The 17,173-nt window shown below is 37.8% G+C and overlaps 1 protein-coding gene across 50 annotated transcripts in view; it reads left to right on the top strand.

Moving 5' to 3' along the window:
- Positions 1 to 17,173, top strand: part of SYNJ1 (synaptojanin 1) — an 88,209-nt gene that overhangs the window by 67,347 nt on the left and 3,689 nt on the right. For 10 of the 50 annotated variants that reach the window (XM_078358456.1, XM_002761370.6, XM_008986575.5 and 7 more), the window contains 9 exons: positions 219 to 381; positions 3,372 to 3,581; positions 4,197 to 4,343; positions 4,985 to 5,023; positions 6,527 to 6,574; positions 7,838 to 7,873; positions 8,004 to 8,074; positions 9,882 to 9,990; positions 10,543 to 10,760. In XM_078358456.1, coding sequence (XP_078214582.1) covers positions 219 to 381; positions 3,372 to 3,581; positions 4,197 to 4,343; positions 4,985 to 5,023; positions 6,527 to 6,574; positions 7,838 to 7,873; positions 8,004 to 8,074; positions 9,882 to 9,990; positions 10,543 to 10,760 — 1,041 coding nt within the window. Of the gene's footprint in view, positions 1 to 218; positions 382 to 3,371; positions 3,582 to 4,196; positions 4,344 to 4,984; positions 5,024 to 6,526; positions 6,575 to 7,837; positions 7,874 to 8,003; positions 8,075 to 9,881; positions 9,991 to 10,542; positions 10,914 to 14,681; positions 14,706 to 17,173 lie in introns of those variants that run through there. The other 40 variants (XM_078358473.1, XM_078358470.1, XM_078358468.1 and 37 more) reach the window with 10 other exon arrangements.

The raw sequence follows: 17,173 nt of genomic DNA, 5'->3' as shown, positions 1-17,173 counted from the left end.
AGCCTAGAAAAGACCTTTATTTATCACCACAGGCTTTTACAGGGAGAATTGGGAACAACCATTAAACTAGTTAAAAGTATATATGAAAGAATTATGCTGAATTGTCTAACTAAATTAACTGTGTATACCACTGGATAGTTTAATGACGTCAGCCTCTTTATTCCAAAATAGTTAACTTTCATGTTAATCTTTATTATATATCTCTTTTACTCAACTAGTTATTGAATCGGACTATAACTATTGCTTTAAAAAGTCCAGACTGGATCAAAAATTTGGAAGAAGAAATGAGTTTAGAGAAAATTAGCATTGCATTGCCATCATCAACCAGCTCTACCCTGCTTGGTGAAGATGCAGAGGTTGCCGCAGATTTTGATATGGAAGGTTTGTTTCTTAAACACACCTTCTTTACTTCTTGTAATTCTAGATATGTTTTCTTCCCATCTGTAAAGTCTTAGTTTCCACGTCTGTCTATCTTCTTCTTGGGACATACATAGCACTGTTAATTAGAATTTATTTTGGCCGGGTCTGGTGGCTCATGCCTGTAATCACAGCACTTTGGGAGGCCGAGGACAGACTGCCTGAGGCCAGGAGTTCAAGACTAGCCTGGCCAACATGGCGAAACCCCTTCTCTACTAAAAATACAAAAATTAGCTGGGTGTGGTGGTGCATGCCTGTAGTCCCAGCCACTTGGGAGGCTGAAGCAGAATTGCTTGAACCTGGGAGGCGGAGGTTGCAGTGAGCCGAGATCGCACCACTGCACTCCAGCCTGGCAACAGAGCCAGACTGTCTCAAAAAACTAATTGATTAATTAATTTATTTTGCATCATATTGTGTATATTTTGCTTATACTTTAAATGTGTTTACCATTCTTCCATTCAAGTATTAAGGCCTTTACAAATGTTAATTTATATTCTTATTGGATAAAAAAACCCAAATTGGTATTTTTGGTGTATAATAAAGTGACAGTGAATGGTGCTGTGGCAGCATTCATGGAAAAGTTGCCTAACCTGGATTTGGGAAGTTTGGCAAGGTTTCCCAGAGGAATTGAAATTTAAATTGAGAATCTACAGACTCCCGGAGAGAGATCCAAGAAGGCACATGCACAGCCTAAGTGGGGAGGAAGAGGATCCCAATGGATTATGCAGGGATTTTAGTGAGGGAGTAGTGAAGAGAAATGCAGAGGGAGAAGTAGGTGTGGGATGGAAGATGAATTCTGTTTTGGATATGTTGAATTTGAGATGTTCATGGAGTCAATCAGACATGAGTCTGGTGCTCAGGAAAGAGCTCTGGATTTAAGGCAGCTCTAATGGCCTCCAAAGTCATAGCATTTATTACTATAACTTTGGGCAATAGGATTATATAGAGATAGGAGAGAATGAATCGAATATGGAGAAATACAGTCTTGGATTGAATATGTGGAAACACAGAGTTTAAATATACACAGAAGAAGGCTGCCCATGAAAAGAACATGAGAAGAAACAGTGAGAAATGTCAAGAGCCAAGAGAAATTCCTGGCTTAAAAATCAAGGAAAGAAAATGGAGTGTGGAAGGGGAGTCATTAATGGTATCTTGTGCCACAGAAAGATGAGAAGAAATGAGGATAGGAACCTGTCCTGATTTAATAACAGGAAGGGAAGCTGTTGGTGACATTTCATGAGAATAATCTCAGGAGTGACAAAGTCAGATAGTGATAAATTGGTATGGATGGTAGGTGAAGAAGTGGAGAAAGTGTTTGTAGACAACTCTTTAAGGAAGTTTGGGAGAAAAGAGAGAAGAAGGCAATGGCCCCAGGGAGATTAGAGGTCCTATGGTGGTGTTTTTTGGGTGGGAGAGGCTTGAGAATGCACAGTGCTAATGGAAAAGTAGAGGAGAAAGGGCTGATGGTTTGGGGGAATGGCAAGGCAGAATAGTAGAGCAGTGTCACTGAGAAAACTAGCCTGGGTAGGGCCCATTTGTTCCATCCTCAAGTACCCAAGTGACGACCATGTAATGAGACTTCTCTGTGAAGTGTTGAAGTTATCTGCTGGGATGGGACAGCCCACAGTTTCAGGAGGGTTGAGGAGTTTTGCAGTAAAGCTCCTGAATAACAAAGTGAGGGGAAGAGCAAACCAGAATTGCCAGGCACTTTAGGAGCCCAGAAGAGACTGAAAAGCACAATTTCAAATGTGACTGCAGTCATCAGGACTGAGTGGTTTTCTTTAGCAGAGGCAGTCAGCTGTCCAAGTGCTACCACGGAAAGATTAAACAGAGGGGTCAGTGCAGCGACAGGGTTTTGTCAGGCATGTGCAATGGAAGAAGAGTGAAGTAGGGGAATGTTTGAGATGAAGAACCATAGAATCTGAAGCTAGGTACAGAAGAAAGCAGAATCAGATGGGGGTAAAAATTAGAGGAATTAAGCTAGGGCTTCTGAAGAAATCAAAAAAAGAAAGTAGCCAAGGGAGAGAACTGAAAAGCTGGGAGGCTGTAATCAGAATGAAGCTTTTGAGTCATTTCAGACGAGTGCAGTTCTGAGGGGTGTGAATTAGGAGTGGAGGTGAATATCAGTAAGGATAGGACCAAGGCATTTCATTATTGAACGAGTTATCCGCATGGACTTTGATGTTATACAGAAAGATGGTGCAGGATCTGATTACTGTCTTCCTCTCTGCTTAGTCCTCAATGAGTGGGTTCAGGAAATGGAAGAATAGAAGTTGGAGATGACTGTAGCAAGTGGGGGTAGAGGGTGTTACATAAATTCTGGATGACCTAGCCTCAAAGCAGTAGTACCTTTTGTTCAGAGTTGGAAGATTAATGTTCTGGAATGGCAGTTAGGTTGCAAGGGTTACCTTGGCCCCACTTTCCTACCCAGAGATACGTGGAGATGAGGATACCCTGGGGGAGAACCAGTATTTAGTTAAAGTAAAGAGGGTCTTTGTGGGGTGAGGGTGGCAGGGAGGAGACTTCTGGAGGAAGGGTGTGTGGCTGCTTGAGAGCTAGTTGACTCTAAGGCCGGACCTGGGTTGGGCAAGGGAGTGGGGCAGGTCCATAGAGCACAGTGAATAGGTTTGGAAGGAGAGCAGGAAACTTGAGTTGGCTTGCACTGAGAAGCTACTCTGGGGCATACTGAAAGCCCGTTGGGTCACCTCAGCTCCAAGTGGTTGGTCACCTGGCATCTTATTGCTCAGAGTCAGTAGATATCTTTACATCCTCTGAAAGAACATTTCTACTAATTCTGGTTTTCTACATGCCTTCATGCTTAATATATGTATGTTTGCAATGTTATAATGTTCACATTTGTTTTGTGTATTTTAACTCTTTGAAACCTAAGGTGAAAAAACATCTCTGAGCAAGTTAAAATGGAGGTATCTCTGATCAGCCCTGCTTTTCCTTAGGTGATGTTGATGACTACAGTGCTGAAGTGGAGGAGCTTCTTCCCCAGCATCTCCAGCCATCTTCAAGTTCCGGTCTTGGCACTTCCCCCAGCTCTTCACCCCGGACTAGTCCCTGCCAGTCACCTACAATATCAGAGGGTCCTGTACCTTCCCTTCCCATAAGACCAAGCCGAGCACCGTCAAGAACTCCGGGGCCTCCAAGTGCACAGAGTATGCATTTTACTTGAAAGTTTTGTATGGTTCCTGCAGCCAACGTACTTGATGTTGGAGAGTCATGATTGTTTTACTTTTATACCTAGGTGCTAAAGTGCGCCCTGTTTTCTCCAGCACAGGAGAGGAAAACTTGTAGATGATAAGTTCGCAATGGAAAGGAAACTTGTTACAACTGTCACTAGATGAAAATAGTTTTTAATCTTTTTTCTTTGTGGTTAGGTTTGTCTATGTCTTAGAACTGATGATTTTCTATGGTATGAACCCATAACTATTTGGGCTTTTTCTTCTCTACTGGCGAGACTGCAAAATGACTTAACCCAAACAAGATTTGTGCCATATCAATAGGGCCACTTACTAAATTAGCTTTCAGCTCCTGAGGCCTAGGTAATAAGTCAGCACAGAAGTAGCATCATTGCTGCCATGGTACCAGAGGGCAGTTTAAGGGTAGACTGCTTTTCTTATTCATACTGAAAATACATGCCCTTTATTTACACCATTGTGCACATATTATAGAACATACATTTCATAGAACATATATATGAAGGACCGATTGTTCCCTTCTGACAACAGCTACTTGGAACCTGATCTTCTTCCCTCCTGTGCGGTTTTTAGGTTCTCCTATTGACGCACAGCCAGCAACGCCGTCGCTGCCGCAGAAAGACCCCGCCCAGCCCTTGGAGCCCAAGCGGCCACCGCCGCCCCGCCCAGTTGCTCCTCCCACACGCCCCGCTCCCCCACAGAGACCTCCTCCGCCTTCAGGTGACAACCTTTTATTTCAATTTCTGCTAGATGTAAAATTCTCCACTCTATTTTAAAATGTTTTGCTTGTTTTCCAGTCTCTTAACTTCTGAATTCTGCTGTTTTTCTATCATTGCTACTTCTTAGCTTTTCTCTAAAGAACATGGTAGGCACAGCAGACCAGGTAGAGTGTTTGCAGAGTTGACTCCTCTAAGGTGTTTTCACAGCTGCCTTTAGCTGCTTTCTCACCAGCCTACCAGAGAGATTTGTTTGGTTTTTACTAATTCGATGTAGTTAGGCATATCTACTGTTCTTAGGTAAAATTAGGTTTAATTTTTTTCAAAATCCTCATTTCTGGATGATTTATAAGAATAAAATCATTAAAATGTACTAATTTCTGTAAAATACATAATTAAAACTGGAAAGCCTATGTATTAATGTACAATGTTATATATTTGTTTAATGTTCTTTTAAATTAAATGTAGTGTTGGTACTTCAGTTGCAAGCATATGCATTGAATAATAGTTTTTTTGTAGTACCTAGATACTAATATGTAATTCCTGCATGATACTTGACATCACGGATACTATAGTAATCTGACATTTCACTTCTGTATTTAATGTAATTTCCTTTCTGCTGCCTATTTTCTTATGAACTATAAGGGGCTAGAAGTCCTGCACCCGCTAGAAAAGAATTTGCAGGTAACCATTTACATTTGTTAGCATGTGTGAATGATGGTTCATTAATGTTTTGGAGTTTGCTCCCTACAACTGAAAGACATTTTAGGTTTGTTTGATAAAAGTCAAAATGAATGACATTCAAGTCTAAAACTAAATCCACAAGTAAAACTAATATGGGCTTTCATTTCCCAGATAGATTGGGATTGTTCGTCAGGCATGATAATTTTTTTTTGTCAATTATTGACTAATTTGGTCAATTACTGACCACATTAATAAATGTGGTCAATTCATTTACAAAGATTTAATTCCCAACAGTTCAATTAATTTTAAAAATCATTCAGGTACAGTAAATACAGAACATTTCCCAAGTATTTGATTAGTGATACATTTATTTTCTAGTGGAAAAGCTTGTGGATTAGCAAAGAACCGTATGATTTTTCTTTTCATTTCTTCAGTAAGGAAATTTTTATTCACAGTGGGTCACTCTTTGTTTGAAGTATAGTTTATTTGGTTTACATGAAAACTCACAGAGCTCAGTTGGAGTTATACATTTGACAAGTTTATTTAATTCTCAAGAAAAGATGGAGTTTTCACAATTCCTCAGAAGAACTTTTGCAAATCCAATGTTACTATGACGAAGGCTCACCGTACATGTGTAGTTGGTCTGTTTCTGTTGTAGCTTGCCTAGTGACATGGCCGAGTAATTCAGGTTATACTACAGACTGGTTTTTGCCTGGGTAGATCTTAATGACTGCATGTGATAAGGATACCTAAATTATTTCAGCATTACAGTTTCTGCAGCATACAGCTAACTGAACATTTTTCCATTGACCTACATTTAAGTTTTCCCTTTTCAAGCTGCTGCTTTTATTTAAATTTTCATGATAATTTTTACTTCTTCAATTAGGAAAATATCCCGTAGAAAATAAATTTAAAATTAATCTGTGAAGAGTTATATTAGCAATCCAGTAGATTACAACAAAATCTTTCTTAATTTTAAAAATTGCTCTCCTTCATAATTATTTTGTAAGAAGTGTTAGCAACATGTTTTTTTATCCTATAACCAATAATTCCTTTACATCATTCATTATACTTTAGAGTTTTTTAAAATAATGCATTAAAAACTAACTTTAGAAGACTTATGTGGTCTCAGAAATTTATGATTTCTTTCCTTTTGACTCTCAAATATCAGTTTTTACTTGCTCTGGATATGAGTAAGATGATTTTTAAAGCAAAGGCCTTCATTAAACGTATTTTAAAATTCCCTACTGCTTATAATTGCATATATAAAAAGAAAACTGTTGGCCTGTTTCTACTCTTCTGTTTGAGTAAAGGGAGGATTCAGGTTTGGGCCAGGCTTCTAAAGTCACTTTGGTCTGTATTGATATCTTTGAAGAAATTTAAAGCAATAAAAGAGCCTTTTTTCTAAAGGGAATTTAATGTGGAAATTGTCTTATGTGCCTGCCTTTCGTTCTGTGCTGTGGGCCCTGAACAATATATAGCTTCTGTTCTTTCTCTGAAAAGGTATTGGAGCCCCTCCCAGTCCTGGGGTAGCTAGGAGAGAGATGGAAGGTAACAAGACTCTTGCATTATAGAAATGGTTCTCTCATTTTATTTCTCAGTGTCAGCACCCCACCTCCCCACTCCCTAGTGTTTAAAGGCATACTAAATCTTTTCTTGGTTCAGCTGTAAACTTCTCTTTCCCCTCCTTATGTACCTTGTATTTTTTCTCCCTTCATTCTATGTCACCTATAGTTTCTAATGGATATATTTAATTTCCCTGAGATCCTTAGTGTTGTTTGTCCTCTGTTTAATACATAGTTTATATATGCCTAGGTTGTGAAATTACTGCTTAAGAATGTCTTAAATTCTTTTCAGAATAAGTAAAATATTTAGAAATGTACTTTACTCACCTAAAGTTTTAAATATTAGTGATTATAATTAAGCATTATTAATTCAGATCCAAGAATATAGTATTTTGTGGTTGATTTCAGATAACATAGCTGTTTATGTAGATTGGTACTAAGCCAGATTTGTTAAGAGTATGAAGACTAGAGGCCATTTGTTATAACTTTAGTTATTAAAAGAGTGATGTATTTCTTATAACAATTGTACTTGAATTTCTTTTCAAAAAGGAGAGTAAATCTAACAGGCTGCTCTTCACAGTCACTCCTACTCCTTTTGGCCCAAGAGTAATTTATTTCATTTTATCCTTCAGCTACCTTTCTAATGAGTTTGAACATATTATTAACACTGTCTTCCATAATGCAGATATTTGGTAATAACATATACCTGTCTTCTGTCTTAATGACAAGATTTTCTTATAGAAATCCGAAAGACCTTGTCATAAGATAACCTTATCCACAGTGACATCCACAGCGTGAAGCCCTAAAATAGTGCTATAGGAGCTTCTTGTGTAACTGGACAAATGCGGTCCTGTCTGTTGCTCAGGAGCCATTTGTCTACCAGACTCTTAAGGGGTATCAATGCCACATCTTGTGACCATTCACACAGCTGACTGTATGTTTTCAAGGTTCACAAGAGAGAGCTCTGTGGGGAATGCCACGCTAGAAGTGGCCTCATGTGTGAGATATCAAACTAAGGTCACCGCTTGTCTCTCATAAAGGTCTCTCTAAATATTATAATTTTTCTCTCTTGGAGTATTTCATTCAGGACTGATAATACCTTTCATCATTATCCAAAGCATAGTGCTTTGTTTTGTTACCATCTCACGCCCACATTTCTGCTGGTAATATAGCAGAACAGCAAGCTGATGTTATGCAATATTGCTTGTTTACTTACAACTAATATTTTTTTTCCCTTCCTGCTTCAAAGCACCCAAAAGCCCTGGAACAACACGGAAAGATATAGGTAAAAACACTTGAATGTAGCTGTTTACCCTTAAAACTGGATTATGAAATAGACATTTGGAATATAAGTACATGGTTTCTTTTTTTTTTTCTTTTTAATTTAAATATATGATATGATGTCTTTGTTCCAGGACGCAGTCAGCCTTCACCTCAAGCAGGACTTGCAGGCCCAGGACCTGCTGGATACAGTACAGCCAGACCGGTAGGTAAAACCTTGCCTGGGAGCCAAGGGGGTGTCGGTTCTAAGTCCTGTTTACTACTTGTCCGTTTTGTTACCTTGGAGAAATCATGTGATCCTTCAAGGCCTCAATTTCCTCAACTCTAAAGTGAGGAATTGCACTTGATGATCTTTCAACTCTAACTTTATTTTTACATACTCCTCAAAAATAACAAACTTCATTATTTGGATAAAAGTGATACACTTAAAACAATTATGGTCACTAAATACATATCTTAAGAGTCATAGAATATGAGAAGATGATGGATTTGGGCAGCTTTTTATCATTTTACCTGAGTAATTAATGAAGATATAAAGTAATCCTTCATTAAAATGATTTTAATTAGATTTTAGAAAAAATAGTGGTAAATTCTGCATAGTAAAACTGGTTCTAAAGGTTTTGTTTTGTTTTCTCTTTTTGGCTTTTTACTTGATCAGGTTCACATATTCAATAAAGGTATTAGAAATAAGAGTGTAGATGGTGTTTTTTTTTTTTCCTACCTGATGAATGTGTGTTTTCTATATGTTTATATGTTCTCTTATATACATAGTTTTTTTTTTTTTAATTATTTGAAAACTTTCTCTGGACTTTAACAGGTAATCAAGAACAGAGAGAAAGAGCAAATGGAAACCAGTAGTCAGTGACTTAGGCTAGTCCAGTAGAACCTGGGACTACCGAGGCCCATGTCTGAAGAGTAGGAAACAGAGCTGTTACTACACCTAGAAATTAAGATTGTGAGAACTGAAGAAACCACTTCCTATGTAGATAGAAGTTTTTTGTCTTTTCTGTTGTAGCTGTCCACTTAACAATCTGAAGGTTCTTTTTTATATGTAATATTACTTTTCAAATATTTATCCTCCTTTTTTCAAAAACAGGAAAATTTGCCATTCACTGATTCCACTACCACACTTGCCACAAGAACTTTTTTTATTCTGTTGAATACCATAAGTATAAGGAAAAGAAAGGATTTTTGTGAGTTTAAAAGTTCATATTTTGCTCAAAGTAAATATTGTTAGTTTATGTCCTTCAGCAGACATGAAAATAGAAAAAATATTTTTCACTGTTGAGTCTTTCAATGTATTTAATTTTGAATATTAGCCATTCAAAAGTTGTTGTACTTCTATGTTAAAAAACAAACAAAAAACCTAGCTGGCTGGCAGTGGCATGTACCTGTAGTCCCAGCTACTCAGGGGACTACAGTGGAAAGAACGCTTGAGCCCAAGAGTTCAAGTCTAGCTGGAGCAACACAGCAAGACCCCATCTCTTAAAAAACAAATCTCAGGGTGTTTGTTTTTTTTTCCAAAGTCTCCTGGTTGATCAGGTATATATCTCTCTCTCTCCCTGTGTACTTTAAAACTGTCCCAGTTTTTTCCATGAAGACAGCATTGCACATGGTTAAGAACCCTAGCCCTGCAGCTAGTCAGACCTGAGTTTGGATCCTGGCTCTGCTTTTTGTGTGGCTTTGGACAAGTTGTATAAATTTCTTCATCTTAATTTAAAATAGGGATGATAAAATAATGCCTACTTCTGAGGGGTATTTTGAAGATGAAATGGAAATGCCTATACCATGCTAATTAACATAATGTCTGGCACACGGTAAACAGTCAAAAGTGAACAGGAAGATTTTAAAATTCATCACTCTATGGCTTCAAGTAGAGATCACTTAAAATGACAAGATAGGGATTAATACCATTAGACGAGAGTAAATGATATGCGAAAGCAAACGTTTTCACAGAATCCTACCTGTGGAAGGTAAATAAACATCTCAGGTGTTATGTTTCCCATCTTCAGACGATTCCTCCTCGTGCTGGAGTTATCAGTGCCCCACAGAGCCAGGCACGGGCATCTGCTGGAAGACTGACTCCTGAAAGCCAAAGCAAAACATCAGAAACATCAAAAGGTAGATACTATTTGGGAGGTTGAAGCAGGAGGATTGCTTGAGCTTAGGAATTTGAGACCAGCCTGGGCAACATAGTGAGACCCCATCTGTTAAAAAAAAACTTTTCAAATTAGCCAGGTGTGATGGCACGTGCCTTTGGTCCCAACTACTCAGGCGGCTAAAGTGGGAGGATCACTTAAGCCCAGGAGGTTGAGGTTGCAGCGAGCCGTGATCATGCCACTGCAATCCAGCCTGGGCAAAAGAACAAGACCCTGTCTCAAAAAATCAAAAATTTTTAAAAATTGAGAGAAAAGAAAGGTAAATACTGTATTAGAAATACTGTACTGGTTTTTTTGTTTATTTTTTTTCTTTTCCCTTCTGTTATCTCCCACCTTCTACAACATATTCAAATAGATATATCCTTCCTTCATTATACCACAAGAAATGAGGCTACTTGTGGGGGGAAGAAATAACTAAATAATTAAAATGTTTTCCTAACATTTTACTAAAGAAGGAAAAAAAAACATAGTTTTCGTGAATTCACCTAACATCTGACAACCACTGGTTTTTTAGGTTCAACTTTCCTTCCTGAACCACTGAAGCCTCAGGCTGCTTTTCCTCCACAGTCTTCTTTGCCCTCACCTGCTCAAAGGTTGCAGGAGCCCCTTGTCCCTACGGCAGCACCTATGCCTCAGTCTGGCCCCCAGACAAATTTGGAAACCCCACCACAACCACCACCTCGAAGCAGGTCATCTCATAGCTTGCCCTCAGAAGCTTCCTCACAACCACAGGTAAGTCGCATTGTTACACAAAGTATTATCTTTGATGCATATGGTTTAGTCTTTGAACCTATTTTAATTATTACCTATTTAAATTATTTAATTAATTTTAAAACAGGTATGTTCAAATTATTTAATTTATATAAATAAATAATTTGAACATATCTATTTTAAATATTACCAGTAAAATTGTTAAAATGCAATTAATACTTAATAAGTATATTTTTTGTTGTCTGGCTGTGTATAAAATCTTAACCTGAAAAGACCATCAAGGCCAAAGAAGTGTGTGAAGGTTTAAAAGTCTGCTTTTTGGCCAGATGTGGTGGCTCACACTTGTTAACCCTAATGCTTTCAGAGGCTGAGGTGGACAGATCACTTGAGCCTGGGAGTTTAAGACCTGCCTGGGCAACATAGTGAGACCTTGTCTCTACAAATAATTTAAAGAGTTATCCAGGTGCTATGCCATGGCTACTTAAGAGGCTGAAGTGGGAGGATTGCTTGTACCCAGGAGGTCGAGGCTGCAGTGAGCCATGATCATCCCGTGTACTCCAGCCTGGTGACACACTGAGACCCCGTCCCTCCAAAAATAATAAATAAATAATCTTATTTTATACTTTCAATATATCTGAAATACAGAAATAATACATATGGGCAATGTCCCTTAAGCATATTTATAAGTAATAGTTTACATTTATTTTTACAGATATATGGGTATGTCCAGCTAGTTGGCAGAGAAAACAGTTTCTTAAGTGTCTACAGGGTAAAAACAGATATTTAAGTAAATATGACTCATTGCAATATGAATAATGTTAGCAGTTAGCATTTCTTAAGTCACGTGTGTAAAAGTTGAAGGAAATGTTCTCTTAATGGTTAATACCAAAAAGCATTCTACATTTTTTTTTAGTTTAGAAAATTGAGGATGAAGGCCAGGCATGGTGACTCACACCTATAATCTCAGCACTTTGAGAGACCGAGGTGGGTGGATCACCTGAGGTCAGAAATTCAAGACCACCCTGACCAATATGGTGAAACCCCGTCTCTACTAAAAATACAAAAATTAGCCAGGCATGGTGGCATGCCCCTGTAGTCCAAGCTACTCAGGAGGCTAAGACAGGAGAATTGCTTGAACCCAGGAGGTGGAATTTTTAGTGAGCTGAGATTGCACTGCTGCACTCTAGCCTGGGTGACACAGCGGGACTCCATCTCAAAAAAAAAAAAAAAGTGAGGATGCTGAAAATATATAATAATGGTAGAACTCCTTCAAAGAATGAATTTTTTTCTGCCAATCCATTTTCAGTGAATCATGAATTTTTCTTATTTTCTTATAATGTATATATAATATTGTATTTTTAAAAATGTAATTGGGGCCAGATGTGGTGGTTCATGCTTGTAATCCCAGCACTTTGGGAGGCCAAGGCTGGTGAATCACAAGATCAGGAGTTTGAAACAAGCCTGATCAAAATGGTGACACCCCATCTCTACCAAAAATACAAAAATTAGCCGGGTGAGGTGGCATGCTCCTGTAATCCCAGCTACTCAGGAGGCTGAGGCAGGAGAATCACTTGAACCCGGGAAGGGGAGGTTGCAGTGAGCCAAGATCATGCCACTGCACTTCAGCCTGGCAACAGAACGAGACTCCATCTCAAATAATAATAATAATTAAAATGTAATTGGAGGGCAAAAAACTTTTTCAACTAGCCACTCTGAGCTTTTATGACTGTTTTAGGGTATCCATCTCATTGTAGATGTGTGCCATAATAAATGAAACTCTCTGATGGTTTAAGTAGTATCCTTAGACAATATGAAAGTAGATAAAGTACTCTGAAAAACTTCGGGAAGTGCACACTGTCAGGTGAGATTGTAGTTATCATTATATAATCACCTTAAGACACATGATTTTCTGAGAAAACGATTGTTTTGATTTGTTTTTCCTTGAAGGGAGTATAGCAGTGTGGTGGCTGACAGCACATGCTTTGTATGTGCCCCATCAAACTCCTTAACATTCGATACACAGACCCACTTTCCTTTCTTGGAGGGTGAGGGTCTTGTTTACATGCAGACTCTCATTGTGAGGGATCACAAAGCAGTTACAGTTAACTCCAGGGAACGCCTAGTGCTGGGTGGTCAGGAGGGAGCTGAGGAGGAGTCTTTTACCTTTTTGTACCTTTTGAATTTTGAACCATAAAATAATGCCTATTTTAAAAATAATAGAAAATTTTTAAAATTATGTGAAATAGCTTTAAATTGAAAAATATGCAAGATTTTCATACCTGAGGTGAGATTTTTAAATATGACAAATTTGATATTTTGTAATGATATGGAATAGTTTTAGAATTGAACGTTTGTAATTTTTACAAGTCTTTACTTATCCTGTTCAAAATCTACAAGTTATTTAAAACATAAAAATGTATATGACCCAATTTTACTTTTTATTATTTGAATATTCTTTGATTTTATATAGAAGAGACTCATTTAATTCAAGTGATTATATAACATGTCATATATCCTTTACAAAATATAAAAAATCCTCATTTATCTGTCTGACTTCCAGCACCTTAGTCATCTTTATCAGCTAAGAGCCAGAAATAAGGAAATGTAGCTGCAAGTAAAGGAACCGAAGTCACTGCTGTACTGTTACTATGAGACCTGGTAGACAAATCGCAGGTCTGGAATCGCAGCATTCCAGAATGGAGGATACAGCAACCTTGTACATCTCAGTATAAACCTATTCCTGATCTCCTTCCACTGCCAGAACTGACACACAAAACTCTGAGTGTTAAACAAGAGTCTCATGTTTACTAGACAGGAAATTCTAAAGTACTTAGTATATTTCAGTCTCTCTGAATTGTCAAAATTAGTTTTGCTATTTAATAATAAGGTAAGTTTAGGTATTGGAGAAGATTTACCTCAAAACTGTTTGAGAACACTAGATTTTAAAAAATATTATAGAGGGATTATGATTTCATTTTTAAGCAAAGGTCAATTCCAAGTTTCTTGTGAGGTAAAAGTTTCTTGTACCTTCCAACTAAACGTTATGAAGTGAATTAATAATAATAAAAGCATCATCCTTCATAAAATTTGAGTAAGATAAAACAAGCTAGATCCTGACCATTTTGTTAAAATGAATACAATTTTCAGTGGGATAGTCTTTTTGCAAAATAGTTGTGTACCATTTTGTACGTTTTCTCTAATAGTGATATCCCTAGGCTATCCTAAGGCTGTATCTTAGTCTGCTTGGGTTGACATATGAAATACCATAGACTGGGTGACTTACATAACAGAAATTTATTTTCTCACAGTTTTGCGGGGCTGGAAGTCCGAGATCAGGGTGCCAGCATGGTTGAGTTCTGGTTGAGGGCACTCTTTGTGGCTTGCTGACAGCCACCTTCTCACTGTGTGTTCACCCGGCCTTAGTGCATGTGGTGCCTGGAATGAGAGCATGCACACACCCTTGCACAAGCTGTCTGGTATCTCTTCTCATAAGGACACTAATCCCATCATGGTGTCCCACCTTCATGACCTCATCTAACTCTAATTACCTCCCAGTGGCCCCACCTCCAAATAACCGTTGCACTGGAGCTTACAGAATCAACATATGAATTTGGGAGGGGAGAGCACCACAAATATTCAGTCCGTAACAGGTTGCATAAAATATTTTTCATTTGGAGTATTATTTTTGGAATAACAAAACTGAACTGGTTAGTCATCAGTCACAGACAAAAGTAAAGTCTGGACCCTAATTCAAAAAAAATTACAAAAGGAATTAGAATTGTCTTTTTGAACTTGTGTTATAACCTGCAAATATTGCTGCTCTTGGATTCTATATGTAACTTAGAACAGATAGTATTTTGTTGACTGAATTGTTAGGGTTGCTGGTTGATCTCAGATTGTCCTCCTAACTCTTTCCTTTGATGTCTTTTTCCTTTCTCAAAGCAGGAGCAACCATCAGGGTAACAGGTATCTGACTGTTTATCAATCTTACATGTGTTTTCATCCATCTCAACACATTAGATGTATGAATCTCTCCTTCATACATCTGAAGTTTCACCCATTTTTAAAACCACCAGTCCCCGTTAATAAATTTTATCATACCATAAAACCTGCTTTCTCTTTTTCTTAGTATTTTGGATTTTAGGAGCCATTTAGTTGTTTCTTGTTAATGCTTTACCACTTTTTGCTTCATTTTTTAATGAAAATTAACAAAACTAAAAAGTGTTAACTCCAAGAAAGTTAAGATTTAGGTATATGAAAGCTCACTTGGCAAAACCAGATTGGTTCTTGGTTTTAACAATGGCATTTATGTAATTACATAAGCACAAATTTCAGTATTTTTTTTTTTTTTTTAGGAAAAACTATTTGGGGGAAATATTTTTTTAAACAGTTTTAGTAGCGATTGTTATTGGCAAGGAAGAATTGATGGTTTAGAAAGATGAAAGTAACACTATAACAAGAGTATTTAAAGGTCCTTCCAACAGCCTTCTCTGTAAAAATAACACCAGTTTTAATATTGTCATCACACGTCCTGCTTAGATTACAAATTAATTCTAATGTTATGAATGGCGATGTGGCTGTCATTGTAATTTCAAGTCTGATTGGGGAAAATGATCCTGATTCTGTCACATTAACTTATTTTGGAATAAAAATTTTCTTATATATGAAAATAAAGATATTTAAATGTATAGCATTTATGCAGCAGGTGACTTCCATTCTAAGCCGGCAGAGTACAAAATTCTCCTTTCCTATAATGTCTGTATTGTGGACAGTTCTATCTACCATAGGAGAATTTTGACTCAGACACAAATATTTCCATTTTGTAATAACTATAAATAGTCCAAAGATTTTTGGTAATATAGAGTTAATTTTATAATGTCTACATAAATTTCCTTTTAAGAACATTTCCATATATAGGTCTACTTACCTAGGACATTTAGAATACAGCTTAAAGTCTGGACATGTTTTGTCTTTAATTTTGTACAAAGTCATCATATTAAATTTGAAGAAAAATATATTTCTCAACCAATTGTAAAGCATTTTCTAGGAGAGTTCAATAAAAGAGATACTTGAAAGTGACTCACTGATGAAGTCATCCACACCATTTCCTTCTACAAGTGAACAGCCTTCCTACTCGTAAGCAGTAACTAAGTGTTCCACATTGTATTGGGACTGCTGCTCTTTTCTTCCAATATATTTCATGAAAGTATAGTTATTTTGCTTTAACAGCTAGCCAGATTCCTTCTGGGCAGTGCTCATTTTATTACTTTGCCAGTCTTGAACTGAAATTTATTTTCCCTGTCCTATCCAACCCTGAAGTTTCCTTGAGTTAGCATAAGTGTTCATTAAGTGTATAATTCTTAAAACCCTAGTTGAAAACACTTAACCCTATTATATACTTAATAGACATTCAACCCTAGTTTTAAGAATTATATAATTTTTTTGAAAATTAATGATGACTGTCTGAGCTAATTTGTTCATGAGACCAGAATCATAGTTCTTTCCCTTCATCTGATCAGTTGGCTGTGTTCAGTCCCGTGGCTATGCTCCACTCCAGCCAGCTTCTTTATGGACTAGGGACCAAGGAATTTAGGGCAAGAGTGCAAACTTGTGGCCATGAAGGAATTCCAAGCACTCTTCCTACTGATAACAGTTCACAGCCAACTCTGTCACACAGAAAGGACCAGGCACCACTCTAGGCACGTCTTTACTGTGGTTGTAGACATGTACAGGTAAAAAAAAAGAAAGAAAGAAAATGGGATTTTTTTTTCCTCTCTGGTTTTAAGCAATGGTTGTATTTGGTCACTAATAGGATATCTGTTTTGGAACATTTTTACAAGACAGGAGGGTCACTTTTTTATGGAAAGTTGCCACATTACTCAGTTTTTTTGTTTTGTTTTGAGACAGAGTTTTGCTCTTTTTGCCCAGGCTGGAGTGCAGTGGCATAATCTCAGCCCACTGTAACCTCTGCCTCCCAGGTTCAAGCGATTCTCCTGCCTCAGCCTTGGATGATGGGCACACGCCACCATGCCCAGCTAATTTTTTGTATTTTTAGTAGAGACAGCGTTCATCATGTTGGCCAGGCTGGTCTCGAACTCCTGACCTCAGGTGATCCACTCACCTCAGCCTCCCAAAGTGCAGGGATTACAGGCATGAGCCTCTGTACCCAGCATCACATTACTCAGTTTATTCCACAAAGGAGAGCTTACATTAAAAGTCAACTGTGCTGGACACAATGGCTCACGCCTGAAATCCTAGCACTTTGGGAGACTGAGGCAGGTAGATTCCTGAGCTCAGGAGTTCGAGACTAGCCTGGGCAACATGGTGAAACCCCATCTCTACTAAAATACAAAAAATTAGCTGGGTGTGGTGGCACACACCTGTAGTGCCAGACACTCAGGAGGCTGAGGCACAAGAATAACTTGAACCCAGGA

This window comes from Callithrix jacchus, chromosome 21 (assembly GCF_049354715.1).
Source record: "Callithrix jacchus isolate 240 chromosome 21, calJac240_pri, whole genome shotgun sequence".
Lineage (NCBI taxonomy): Eukaryota > Metazoa > Chordata > Mammalia > Primates > Cebidae > Callithrix > Callithrix jacchus.
Note: the sequence above shows the minus strand (reverse complement) of the source record. Positions and strands in the feature narration are given on the sequence as shown.